The sequence below is a fragment of the Solea solea genome, chromosome 21, assembly GCF_958295425.1.
Source record: "Solea solea chromosome 21, fSolSol10.1, whole genome shotgun sequence".
Classification (NCBI taxonomy): domain Eukaryota; kingdom Metazoa; phylum Chordata; class Actinopteri; order Pleuronectiformes; family Soleidae; genus Solea; species Solea solea.
Window position 1 is genome coordinate 1364107 of NC_081154.1, and position 14947 is coordinate 1379053.

The 14947-nt window shown below is 41.3% G+C and overlaps 1 protein-coding gene and 1 long non-coding RNA gene across 7 annotated transcripts in view; both read right to left on the reverse strand.

The window, feature by feature from the left end:
- Positions 1-14947, reverse strand: part of LOC131448218 (uncharacterized) — an 88674-nt gene that overhangs the window by 41021 nt on the left and 32706 nt on the right. The window lies entirely within an intron of this gene.
- On the reverse strand, positions 3584-7871 carry tob1b (transducer of ERBB2, 1b). The gene is made up of 2 exons (XM_058620478.1): positions 7589-7871; positions 3584-5816 (listed from the first exon to the last, which is right to left on the reverse strand). The coding sequence occupies exon 2, from the start codon at positions 5640-5642 to the stop codon at positions 4608-4610; it is 1035 nt and encodes a 344-aa protein (XP_058476461.1). The 5' UTR covers positions 5643-5816; positions 7589-7871; the 3' UTR covers positions 3584-4607.

Here is a 14947-nt window from a genome sequence, read left to right on the forward strand (position 1 = left end):
TGTCCTACGAATATGTTTCTCACCTTATTTCACCATCGTACTGCCTTTTTCTGATTTGACTCACTATCCCACACCAAAGTCCATAGAGAAAACCAGTGTTTTTAGATCACAGGGTCACATGAGCTGCTGTTATTTGCAATGTTTGTGTTGCTCGGGTAAATTCAAACGGACCATGTGTAACACAGACGTCAGAAAAACAACATGTTTGAACTTACTGAAGGAGGCAACGGTGGAACAACCACCTGTGTGTGTGTGTGTGTGTGTGTGTGCGTGTGTGTGTGTGCGTGTGTGTGTGCCCTGCTGTAAAGTCGCTGGTTTTCTCTATGGACTTTGGTGTAGGGAGATTGACCAGTTTGAAAAGATATTCTTCAGATTCTGTAGACTTGGTGAGCCTACAGTATATTAAGTGGCGCTTTTCCCTCATATATGCTCTAGCATGACTCAGCACCACTCGACTTGTTTTTTTGGTGTTTTTTTAAGTACCTGCTCTGATGAGGTTCCAATTGCGAGTTGAGCCGATACTAAAATGTGACGTCAACAGACTGCCGGCCAGTGATTGGTCAGAGTTGTGTCATCACTGGAAGAGTCACGAGCGCGACATCTGACACAAGAATCAAAACCGAATAATGCCGAACTGTCGGTCATTTAAAAAGACTCTGTGCGTTCATCTCCAACATTTAGCAAAGGAAATATTTTTAGCGACAGGTACTATGAAGTAATGAAAAACGACACGTCTGATACCAAAGCCGAGTAGTGCTAGAACTGTCCCTTTCATTCGTCAGTATTTTGTGTGTGTTTGAATATTGCTTTGTGCTCCCACTGTGAGGCTTGAACGCATTCAATACCTATTTGAAAAGCGACAATTTGAGCTGTAGACTGTTTGTCTGGTAGAGGCCAAACCAATTATTTACTGCACTGAACACAATGTAAAAATGTTCTTTACTTTGGACAGTTTCACAAAACTGAGTCAAACTGCAGCTCAGAGTATGAATCGTCCAACACGGACATCACAACACGTCACTTTTCATTTTTCTTAGCGACTCAGTATGTTGACAACAAACCAATAAGGGCGTGTTTATCTGACAAGAAACGAGTTATGAAAGCAAAGCCTGGTTTATTTGTTTTTCTTCCTCTGGCGTTCACAAAGGTACTGACACAGCATCTACCAGGAATGTGTCTCACAAGGGTGGAATCGCAACTGGCATCAACATTGCTTGGCTCTCTAATCCTCCGTAAACTACTCCTCCGAGTTTCGGGGGGAGATTAATTTGCAATGCTTGGGATTCTGGGGATTTTGTTTTAATTCAAACTTGGGTTGAAATTTCACAAGCACAAGCAAAATTCAGAAAATACAGAAGCACCGTGTCCGTCTCTTACATAATTATATAATTATATTCTGCTTCACTCAGAGAAGCTGTTGGAATATTAGCTTCAGTCAGGGCAAAACTATTTGACTCTCCTTTGTAGCATGACACAGCTATTTTCTTGCTAACTGTGTGTAGACTGTAAGTAGAGATGATTTTAGCATTTATCTCACTGAAGAATTAGAACTAAAGTATTAACTTCTACAAACCAGTAACATACTGGGTTTTTTTCCTGATTATATCAACAAAAAAAACTTGATTTAATGAGAAAAGCTGTTATATTATATTATATTATTATATTATTGTAATATTAGCTGTACGGTCATGGCAGAATTAGCATGATATGAATGTTCTTGCTAACTGTGTGTGGACTGTAAGTAGCATTTCATTGTTGTAGCTAAAGTAGAGATGATTTGAACGAGTTAGCGTTTATTTCCTTGAAGAATTAAAAATGTAAGTATTTTATATAACATATAATTAAATACATCAGAGAAGCTGTTAGCTGTACAGTCTCCTTTGTAGCATGACATAACATGCAAGCAGCATTTCTTATTGTAGCTAAAGTATAGATAGATTTGAGCTAGTTAGCGTATAATCTTGAAGAATTAAAAGTAAAGTCTTTTACATAACTTATAGAATTCAATCAGCTTTTATTCTTATGAAATCAGAGAAGCTGTTTGAGAACTAGCTGTGACGTCACAGTGAGGTGACGTGAGGAAAAGCTATCGTGGAACTCACAAACAGCGGCAAATTAAAACACTGGAGACCAAAAGAGTAATATACTAAAAGCCACGCATGGGCAAAAATAGATTGAAATGTATTTAACAAATAAAATAATACCAAATACCCTATAGGCTACTCATAAATGTACCAAAATAAACTACTAAAAAACCTTTAGGAGCTGCAATTACATACAATAAACAAAATGTTAACAGTTAACTTCAGTCTCTCAGAATCTACGTCGTTGTGCATTGATGTAAAAATCCGATCCGAATCACATTGGAAACAACGGATCTAATGTGTTCTTTAGTTGTCCAGGCTGCCCCAAAAAAATCCAGCCAGATACAATCTGGATATGCTTAAAAATCCAGTGTAAACGAGGCCTTATAGTCACAGCGTAAACAAACACAAAATGATCTCCAACAGCAGACTTTACGAGTGGCGGGTTTGCTCAGCGTTAACAACACTTCAGAGTGTACATAACAAGGACGGGAGGATCGTTTAAGAGTCAAAAACACACAAAGCTACTTCCTCCTTTAGGCCTTTGAGTCGGGACACAATCACAAATGTGATTAAGCTGCGGGAGCTCAATGTTTGCTTTGTTCTTAACTCGGCTCTTTTGCTTCACATGACGTTAAAGCTCATAATGGCGGCCACCAGTGATTACCACACACACACACACACACACACACACAGTGTCACAGCCCATAAATATGCAAATATACTGAGAACTCTTGACACTACGTACGCCTTAAAATAAACAAAGACCGGCTTTAAATGAAACATGAAGGTTAGCTGTGGCACGACGGCCGTCAGATCACTGATGCAGCTCCACCCGTCCCCGCAGGCGTGACGTCACTCCGCCTCTGAAAACCACAATGGATCCAGGTTTTTACAACGTTTTATACCAAGTAAAAAATTGAGCTCTTGAAGTTAAACCATTATCACCAACGTTAAAATACAGTGGTTTAGGGTCCAGTATTTCTGTACCACCAGAGGAAGTTTGCGTACCACTGGTGGTCCAAGTGCCACAGTTTGGGAACCCTGGGGTTTACACGTTACAGCAAAGGAGCTCCGGGGCCTTTCTGTTGCCTCACCGTGACACACACACACACACGTCAGGTCTCTCCCATTATTAGCTGAAGTTGCCCTCGTGACACACAGCGGTGACTCGTCCGTCATGTGACTCTGCTCTGGCAAGAGGTTAAAGGGGTAGTTTGGGTTATTTGAAGTGTCAGCAACCGGGGGGGGACGACGAAGGAGGCGAGCTCGAAAGGGATTTTAGTCGTTTAACTGATAAAATACATTTTATGAGTGAAAAGTGAAGTGAAGTCTCCCAAACCAAAGCCCAGGAGCTGCTGGTCTAGCGCTGCCTCACTTTCTAACGACACACATTTCTATTTACTCATGAAGCAACAGATCAGATCTCTCTGAGCTTTGGTGCAGGAGAGTGACCACATGTGTTAAAAGAGGAAATAAAAAGTCTTGCTGCCAGAAGATCATGTTCAACTGTCGTTTATTTTATTAAAAAGACCAGGGTGCAAATATGAAATTAAAAAAAATAAAGACAAGCATATAATTTTTAAGCATTTAATACAAACTTAACAATATAAACTATTTCAGTCCCTCTTGACATGTAAGACACTGACTCAAAATACTTTGTTATACCGTATTTTTTTTATCAAGTATTGCACAATGTAGGTACAAAATTAATATTCATACGATTACATTTTTGTCCATAGTATAGCAAAAATCTTTTTTTAAACCTCTTAAACAGAAAATACAATTCATCTTTCAGGAAAAAAGCAAATATTCCTACACTTGAATTCCACCACTAAAGGAATACTCTGTACACAATCTTTAGAATATTTGATGTATTTCTCCGCTTTTTTTTAAAGATGGATTTCTTTAACAATTATCTTTAAAAATAAAATTAAAAAAAACAAAAGGAGGAAAAAAAATAAGGAAAAGCTGCTGCAGCCATCACAGATCACTGGAGTAGTAAAAAGATATAAATGCAACACCATGTCATAGAAACAATATATACTCTGATATCTTACAAACTCTGTACTAAATTAAATTATACAATTAGAAAAAGACCAAGTAACCCCACTTAGTAGTGCCAATTCATAAAAATCAGCCTTGTCTTACCACCTGTAAAATACTGTAAGAGGCCAGAACTTGAAGCTTGTGTTTTCTTTCTCTTTTTTTGTTTCGTTTACTTTTTAGGAGCTTTTTTTTTTCTCGTCATAGTAAAAAAAATTTGTGCTTGGTTGGCAAAAAGGAAAAACAATGATGCATGTTGCATTGAAGTAACCAAGCTTGGATGTGTTTGTACAACAAGCTTTTAGTAGAAACAAACTCATGGGGGGGGCAGTAAAAACTCCCTTGGGCACATGCGCTTCACTGACTAGACACTTAGTCCTTGAAAAGCCCAGTTTTGTTTTTTGTCGTTGGTTGTTTTTCCTTCTCTTTGAGCCACCATCATTCATAAATAACATCTCGGCGGTGAGTGAGTGGAGTTTAGTTAGCCATGACCGGCTGGAATTGCTGGTTAGAATACTGCATGTTGCTCAGACTGAAGTTGAGGCCATCCATGAGGGACTTGTCGTTGAGGCTTCCATAGGCTGCGAACATGTCAAAGGCATTGTTGTACTGCAGGGGGCCGAGTCCCAGGGAGCCCTCGCCGGGGAACACGGCGCCGGGGCTGGTCTGGCCCGGGAGGCTGGGGAACACAAACTCCTTGGCATTAGGAGAAAGAGCAGAGGCCTTCTGCTGCTGCTGCTGCTGCTGCTGCTGCTGCTGCTGCTGACCCAGGCCCAGCCCGTACAGTGAGTGCATGGAGGTGGAGATGGCTTTCTGCTTCAGCAGGGTGTTGACATTCAGACCCAGGTTATTGGTGGGGGAAGTGCGGGCCAACTTGCTGCCACCGCTGCTGCCGTTGCCACCATTGTTGTTGCCGCGGCCGCTGCTCTTCATCTTAGTGGAGCCGAATTTGGTGGCAGCAAAGGTGGCAGTGGTGAAGGTTAAGGGTTGGGTGGAGCGAGGCATGAAGGACGGGCTGACGGCGGCCGACTGTCCAAAGGGAGGAGAGGGCGAGCTGGACTCTGAGGAGACTCCGACCGGGTCACTGATTGGCATGAAGACCTGGGCTTCTGGGTTAAAGCTGTTCTTGATCTCCTTGTCCAGCTCTGACCCGTTCTCATTGTTATCGTCCACGTATAGCACCTTGACTGGTCCCTTCTCCCCAATCTGGTAGGAAACCTCAAACGGGTCGATCCACACGCTAAGGTCCTGAGGGAGATTATTTCGGACGTCCTCGATGTCCAGCCCACTCTCTTTGGCGGCCTGCTCCACCACGGGGTCAACCTTCTCTCCTACGTGGATGCACCTGAACCCCGAACCTTTGTATGGCTTATCCGGATACCAGTGGCCTTCATATTTCTTCTTCAGCTGCCTCTCCAGCTCTTCGCCAAAGATATTCACACGTCGTCGAGGGAGTTTGTTGTATAAATAGGAAATAATAAAGTTGAGTGCTACTTGGATTTCAAGCTGCATAGCTGCTTCGGTGGCGCTGGCGATTCTTTTTCCGTCACAGAGTTGCTTTTAATTCTTCTGAGCGCTGCAAAAACCTCCGGGGCAGCGGTGATCGGCGGGATGAAAACACTCTGATCGAGAACGTGGTGACAAAGTGAATGTCCTTTTTCCTGCAGCAAGATTGGATTCAGGATCCTGAAGCAACAACAAAGAAAAAAAAGGCATTAGAACAAATTAATAAGCAAGTATTGACCAAGTGCACAGTTTTTCAATCCGATCAACGCAGCAGTGCTATATCTCAGCTGGACTATATCAACGGGCTATAAATTAACACAGGCCACTGACTCAGAGACAGTGTCAGCAGTGTGTGTGTGTGTGTGTGTGTTGCACAGCGGTGTAGTGTGACAGATAAACCCAACCACGGTTGACCTCTGCGGAGGGCAGTGGATCTGATAGCAGGCGTCAATAATCACAAGGACTTCTGATTTACTCAATCTGGCACACGGACATGTTAAGGCGCAACACCCACGTACCACCTCCCAACACAGGAAGTGCCATGGTGGACATTTTGACCGTTTAATTCAGCAACTTAAATACCACTATGTTGAATATGTACTAAATCTATTGCAACTACAGGACCATATGCCACATTTGCCACCAGATCAACCAAAGGTTTAGGTTTTATATTGTGTTTAGCAACATTTTAGTGCATAATCGTTAAAAACTCATAATAACTACAAATCAGTTACATTTTCCTCAAGTTTAGCACATTTTAATTTACTTTTAGTTAATAATCAAACCAAAGTATTCATGACTTATCTGTGTTTGCAGTAGCAAATAAATGCTAGGTTTCCATTGGCATATAACTGTTGTGATATCTTAGTGTATAATATTCATATAAATGTCTTCATACTAGTTTTGTTTGGTCAAGAACATTGCAGTTGGTGTTAGCAGCAGAAAAACACCATACATACGCACCAAATGGGATTATTTTTAAATCACAAGCCACATAAATTGTCACAATATCCCAAAATCTTTAATCCAAATAGCCTGTAAAACCAGTGGAAATGCATATTACAGTTTTCTTTAACTTAATCTTCAAAAATTTGAGAAACCCTTTAACTATCTATGATCATTTTCTTTTGTTTATTTTTCCTAACTGTGGGTTGAAATTTGCTGCAAATTTGAATGGAAATCTAGCTAAGAGGAGCTAATTGTTTGCTGTGCATCATAAAGGAAACCTGGCAGCTCCTGATGTTCCTCGTTTTCAGCCAATTGTGAAGACAAATATGGTTCAAATGTGTGATGTTTTACTGGAAACCTCAACTACTGATCTGTATTTTCTATGACCGATTAAAAGCAATTATTATCGTTATTATTATCGTTATTATTATTATTATCATCATCATCATCAAATGTGGCTTGGCTCAGAGCAGCACGGACCAGAGTTGCTGTTACATAATCGTCATTCAAAGTCTAACCACGGCCACAAAAGACGATTCTACAACCGTGACAGGAGGGGAGAAAAACCCACGGACGCGACGATAACGGTGCCATGTTCGCAATATGAACGATATCTCACTGATTAGCATGTAGCTTAGCCAAACTAACGAAGGGTGTGAGCGGAGCTAGCTAATCTGGACGCCACACACTGTTAATGTTTAAGCCCGACCAGCTGCTTATCAGTGTCGGTTTCCCGTGACATCGTCAAAATAAAGACACACGGTTCCAGCGAGAGTAATTCAATATTATAAATAATCGCGTTAATCTGATCTGGACTAGCAGATAAACGCTGATTGATAACCAGCTACGTATCGTTTTAGTGGCAAAAAAATAGCATGCAAATCTCGACTGAAACCGGGCTAAACCGCCGAGTGTCACCGGGGGATTCTAAGACATTAAAGCTCGACGATTTTTACCGTTTAATTCACTAACGTGAAAGCGACGTCATGTTCGTGTTTACTTACATGTAAATTCACAGCAGGTTCTTCTTGTTGCGCCGACCACAGTCCGCTCCAGTAAGCTGCTACTTCAGCTTCTCTACAGGGAAATACAAAATAATCGGTGTTTCTCTGAAACGCTCCAGGCGCTTTTTTCCGCTCCGTCTTCCTTCCTTCCTTCCTTCCTTCTTTCCTTCCTTCTTTCTTTCCTTCCTTCTGTGGGGGTTCAGTCGTCGGATTCACGTCCACTTGGTGTCAAAGTGAACTCCCACAGCCTGGGAGTTTTTACAACTCTGCCCTTTAAAACTCGGGCTGCCGAGGTTTTATAGTGCTCCTCCGCCACGGACACGGAGGAGATGGTGATGCGGCTCGCAGAGGTCAACACCCAATAGTGCGTTCCCATTGGCTGCGCGGCGGTTACGTCACGAACGACTCCTCAGAGCGCTGCTGTAATTGGACGCCGCCGCTGTCAATCAAATAGCGGCTTCTATTTACGGTAGTGGTTCGTCTTTCATGTGCCCAGGACTATTTTGTTCGAGCAGGTTTTAGCTCGAATGTCGGCGTTTTCGGGGGAAGAAAATCACCCGTGTGTAAATAACGAAACGTTCACGACTTCACATCCTAAAGGTGACAGCCTGACATGTTTGTATTACGCGAAGGAACCCTTTTAAAACGTCCCTTTGTGCTTAAGAGGCTGTGCTTGTTCATGCCACACAATGAGTCTGTTGTGATGAAATCAGACCACTGTGAGTAAATACTGTTGTAAGACACTGTAATGGAATAAAAAAGCCCACATTGAGAACTCCTCTCTTCCCAGGAAGGGGTTAAACTAAGCTAGATATAGTCCCTCCCGCGGCGGAGGGACACACCTGTCACTGGTTGTATTCCCTGCTCCTCACTACTGACATTTTCATGTTCCCTGTGGCAGCTGCAGGTAAACTGAACACACTTCACTTCTCTGTTTAGGAATCACCACACTTTCCGCTATTAAAGCTCCAGTGTGCAACATTTACAAGGGTTTGTTGGCATACATACATACATATATATGTATATGTATATTTATATGTATATATACATATATGTATATGTATATATGTATATATATATACATATATACATATATATGCATACATACATATATGTATATGTATATATATACATATATGTATGTTTATATACATATATGTATATATATACATATATGTATATATACATACATATATATGTATATGTATGTATATATGCATACATACATACATACATATATATGTATATGTATATTTATATGTATATATACATATATGTATATGTATATATGTATATATATATACATATATACATATATATGCATACATACATATATGTATATGTATATATATACATATATGTATGTTTATATACATATATGTATATATATACATATATGTATATATACATACATATATATGTATATGTATGTATATATGCATACATACATACATACATATATATGTATGTATGTATGTATGTATGTATATATGTATGTATATATATACACATAAACCTGATGTAGTGGGAGAGTTGAGAGAGTTCTGTAAGTGTGTTTTACATCCTCTCTTGTGTGCACAGGCTGCCGTAGTTTCCTGACGTGTTTGCGAAAGGGAGTGGTCGCTGCCATCTGCAGTCTCACCAGTAGATGTCTTACTAATTCTTACACACTGAACCTTCAAAATGAAATGATTTTGTTTTTATATGTACTTTAGGCAAGGGTCTCGCTTTACTCACCATCTAGTGTCGCTATGTTTCTATGGCAGCCTGAATGGACCAATCAGAAGCGGGAGCTTACTATGCAAAGGAAGATAAACAAAGGCCACCAAACTCTGAGTTTTGGTAGTCAGACTGCATAATCCTTCCACACCTTTAAACCAAACAATGAAACCTCATCATTTCCATCCATAAAAATGTTTACACTCGTCTCCTACTGTGTACCTGCGATAACAATGTCACAGTAAGTCTCGTGGACGGTGAAACTGAGTTAGTCAATGACCTTTGGCCACACTCCGGTGCCCGTGTTCTCGTTCTCAGCAGCTTTACAGCACAGAGCTTAAAGCTCTTCCCTGGTCAGGCCTTAACTGCCTCTTCTTACCTAACATGGGCTCCTGCACAGCGTGTTTGCACAATAAATACAATACCACATGAATTATAGAGCTGGGAGGTGGAGAGGGAGGGAGGGAGGGAGGGAGGGAGATGGCAGGAGAATTGGGAAATAGCTGAGACAGTAAAGTATTTCAAAAACTCACTCAAAAATGCTGTATGTCATGTCTGCAAATGTTAAATCTGACAGCTGATATACAAAGAGTGCTTCCAGCTACTCACACAGTCTCTCTGGTGGGAACAGCACGGGGAGTCAATATCATTTCAGAGGCGAATATGAATAGTGTGGATCAATAACAATTCATTTAGACAGGCAGTTGTCCATATCACGCTCCTCACTGAATCATGAAAGCACAAAAAATATGGACATATTCCTTTTTTACCTCTTTCTTCCACTGTCCCTGGCTTCATAGTACATTATTCATAGGGCAAACGTCACCGTGACATTGGGCAGAATCTGCTTTAACCTCTGAGAGAGACATTGCTTTAAAAGGATGTATGGAGCACAAAGAGAATCACAGAGGCAAGGTTTTCATCAGACCTTTAAAGCCGTCTGTCTCCTTCTCACAAGAACCTGAAATGCATTCTTGAATTATGTTTAGTGATATTTTTGTGATGTAATTCACAAGCATTGGAGACAAACCCGCAGGCGACGGGGGATAGTTGTCCAAATGCCAAGAAGCAGATAAACAAGCAATAAGGACCAGGTCCAGATTAAACGCTGCTCCTGTCATGGTGTTATTTTAGAGCGTGATCTAATTGACTCAACAGTCGCAAGTTAGAACTGGGAATGATGTCACGCCCAAGTTTACAAACTTTCAGTTGAAACACAGAACTTTAAAAATCAGATTATGGTGGTTAGTATTATTCAAAGCTAGCTAGTTAACTAGCTGTAATGCTAGCTTGCTAGTTTCGCTGTAAAGCTAATTAAAGTTTTCTGAAAATTATTGCAAGGTTAGCAAGCTAGCATTATAATATAGCTTGCTAACCTTGCAATAATTGTATTTTATCTATTTTATAGTGACTATAGCATTGCTAGAACTAGCATGCCTTTACATTGAAGCTCAGAGCAGCCATTTTTAATTGTAAAGAGCAGCCATTATTAATTGTAAACATGTGGCAAGTTGACAACTTATTACAACTTCAGGAAGTGTTTGGATTGAAACTTAGTATTATTAAGTATTATTAGTATTTAGTATTATTAAAGGCTAGCAAACTAGCTACAATGCTATAGTTATGAAGCCAACCTGACAGCTATAAAGCTAACCTAGCTATGAATTTTCAGAAAACAAATATTCCAATTCTGAAAATGATAGCTAGGTTAGCAAGCTAGCACTATAGCCAGCCGTAGTTCAGCTAGCATTTTTTGGCTTGGTAGCTATAGTTTGCTAACATGCAAGCAAATTATAGTCCATTGGATATTAAACATTAGTATAATACCATAGCAATGTGTCTATAGCTTTAATTTCCATTGATGCTTGAAGCTAGGTTTGATTATTAAAAGCTAGTTAGCAAGCTAGCACCACAGCCAGCTTTAGCCACACTAGCAAATTTAGCTTTGTAGCTACTGAGTATTTTGCTTTCATTACCATGTCTACAGCTTTCTTTTCCATTCTGAATAACAAACATGCGGCATGAGGAAGTAAACAAGTTGACAACTTGGAATTACAGCTCCAGGAAGTGTTACAATTAAAACCTCCTACTCTTAAGTGGGAAATAGACTTAAAAATGGAATTGTGTGCAAACCAGTTCTAGGAGACAATAAGGTTTGTTGGCCACCCGTTGATTTCTGGAAACAAAAGCTGGTGCATACATTAACCCTCATATGAACACATATGGAGGGTTAATTGTGGTCTATAACAATGCCACGGTTGATGGATGCTCAGCTCAGAAGCCGGTGTCCATAAATAAAGTGTTGTAACATGTCGTCAGGTTGTAGCTGGAGGGCTACAGGACGCTGCAGGCACAATAGAGAGTCCTTCCAACGTCCAGATTGAGACTCAGCAGGGGTGGGAGATGAGTTCCACTCACCCCCACCACCACAACCACCGAGAAGCCTGTGTGATGGATGACCTGCGTACAAACTAAACACACTGTGGAGGCCTTGGAGACACACCAAGGCCACCAGAGCAGGGCTTTCTTCCCCCTCCTCACACTCGCAGCACAGGAAACGTGTGACTATGAGCAAATGTTCAGACGTGTTTCTGTTTGATAGAAGATTTCTCAGTACTGTTAGAAATACCACAAACAGGTCCAGATTCCTTCTGCTCATTCTCCCATTGTGTATACTTGGTCAGTGAGTATTAGTTTTGGCCGTCGATAGGTGGAACAATCGTCCCACATCGCGCTTAACAATGACCTATTTGTTATTCTCCAGCAGAGACTGGAGGTGGTGTGAGTTTCCCCCTGTTGTTGTGGGGCCGTCTGCCTGAGACCCGGAGGTAAACACAGCTAATGAAATGGGATGTTTTAGCATGACTCATGCAAATGTCTTGAGTAAAGTCAGTCCACTTAGACATTTCTCCCGCTCCGTCTTCACAGAGCTGTGAAATCCTCACCTCGTCTCGAGCTGCACACGTCCCACATGTGGTCAGATGTGGATTTCTAATCTAATGTGTGTGTGTGTGTGTGTAGCATCACATGCCAGGGAGGAGAAATGAAAACACAAGAGAAGATAATAAGAATATGTGCTGCTCCTTGTTTGTGTACGACCAAGAGAAGAATGAAAGAAGCCATTTTGTACGGAGGGAATCTGGGATTTGGCACAGTGAGGTAATAGAACCGACACAATAATGAAAGCCTTCGCAGAAAGAGCTCAGATTTATTCAATCTTGCTCCATCCAGTGGACTTCAAAGCTCAAACATTGTTTGGAAACATCATGTCTCACCACGGGGCCTTTCTTGATATCTTGAACTGGAAATGTTCACCTGAAGCTTTTTCTTCAGAAGATGAGCAGGTTAAATACAGTCTGTGTCTTTAAAGACCACAGTCACTTATCTTCATTTCTTTCTCTCTTGATATTATCTGACCTCTAGCCCACAGCAGGACCATCAATCTTTATGTACAGTAACAACAACCATCAATATTTGTGTATTAACAGAGGATCACATGACCATGTGTATGCAAAGTGACGGTTAATCCCACAGAGAATCATCACACAGACGTTGAAATTCTCCTTTAGTGTCTTTGGTTCACTCTCACCAATGTTTACATTCCATTATTAGCCAGATTAAGACTATAGTCAGACTAAGACTGAGCTGTCTGAGGGTTTATTGGCAGAAATTGAATATACAACCCTTAAATGTACATTAAGCATACATTGTTTGGTTCAGTACTTCATTTAAGGGCCTCGCTTTATAGAGGCTGCTCACTTGTTTCTACAGAAGCCCGAATGGACAAATCAGCCAGAGTTGATGTGTGTGTCACATTTCGCAGCATGAAAAACCTCCTTTCTGGTCTGTGAAGGCCACCGTATTTGTCCCTGCACTGGACCTTTAACCAGAATAAACCCACACTAAAAATAAGACATAATCAGATTAGGCCCTTGTGTGATGGAGTATAGTGGCACATATGTAGACATGCTAATCAGATTATAGATTATTACGAGCTCTGTAATGTGTAAACAACATGACTTATTCATAAGACAGTCAGTTATCACATCATTTAATCACTGTTGACAGTATCTTTAGTAACAACACAGGCAGCTAACATTAGCTTCTGCAAGCTAACTACTGATCATCCTGCATGAGTTTATATTTTTAAAGCTTATGAATTCCTGTGTTGTTTGTTATTAGCCGAGTTTAGGAGACGTCACTTCAAAAGTACCTAGCATGGGTGGATCCTTCTACACATTAAGTGTGAAATGTTTTAGTTAGGAACCGAAAAGAGTTCACACACAGAAACATGTCATTCATAAAGTGTATAAAGCTCATTCCATTGTGCACATTAACAGTCTGTTGTGTTGGAAAGTGAGCAGTGTCCAGTTGTCCAAGGTTGTATAACATCGAGGAAAAGCGGCGAACAAAGATATCGGAGACTTAAGTTGGCGTACGTTTCATCTCATAAGTCTTCTGTTTGGTGGCTGAAGTTTAAACGTAAATATAATCCAACTGATATGAAGGCGCCATCAAAACTGGACAAAATGATGTCACAGACATTCTACTTAGAAACAGTGACGGGTAGAGAACGTGTAAGACGGCGTTGTGGTGGTTAAGTTTAATTGCAATTGATGTAAAGGTCCCGTCTACTGTATGACGTGGTCTGGCAACTCTTCAGGCTTTAGCTACTTTAGCTACTTTCCACTGAAAGCTGTTGTCAACACTGACGGGAAGAGAACGTGTCCTGAAACCCTCGCTGAGTTATGTCAGCACAACAAACGTCTGATACTGAAGCTGTTGATATACGGTTCTCCGTGTGTGTGTGTGTGTATATCATTTACCAGCTGATTTAATGTGATCCTGCGCGGAACAGAAGTTTTACTGCTCTGTTATTGAGTCTGACTCTTAACCGTGGCAGAGGAGGAGGTGCTTAATTAGTATTCATAGCGGCTCCGTCGTGATACCAATCTAAGATTACGCTGCTCACTGGAATTTATAGCTTCATGCGCACATGCACAAGCACCTGCTGCACTCTTTCTTCAACTTCAAAGGGACTGTCGGGCGTTCAAACACTCAGAATGTTGTGATGGATCGGCGGCGAGGTGCTCGTCAATCTGCTGCATGTGTAAAAATCCTTAGACAATCGGGTCTGAACTGGAGCGACGGGGTTCTTGGGTCTCGGGTTCTACGTGCTGCTTCCTCAGGGGTTGTTTAGCAAAGCTCTTTTTCACACCAGTGGCAGGAATGTCATTAATATAAGCGCTGCTAATACAGTATTTGCACACGCTCATACCTGCATGCACCGACGGCCACAGACATTTCTCTCTCTGGTTCTGAGCCGAGGTTTTTCACTCGCCTCGCAGCTAAAGTGGTGCTTGTGTGCAGTAATGAGCATGCAGACCACAGCCGGGGTTTCAGTGTCGTGACCCCCACAAAGACTCATTTTCGAGGCAGTCGGAGGCTTCGAGGAGGAAGGTTACACAATAGTGGATCAGCTGTGCTCCTCCTCTTTAAATAGCATTCTGTTGTACTGTTTGGCTTCATGTGTGAGGACCGTGTTCGGCATGAATCAGCCGACAGAAGAGAACAGAACAGGGTTGAATTAAGCCTCATAGCAAGGCACGGCGAGCGCGTGGGACAGCTCCGTGCTTTTCG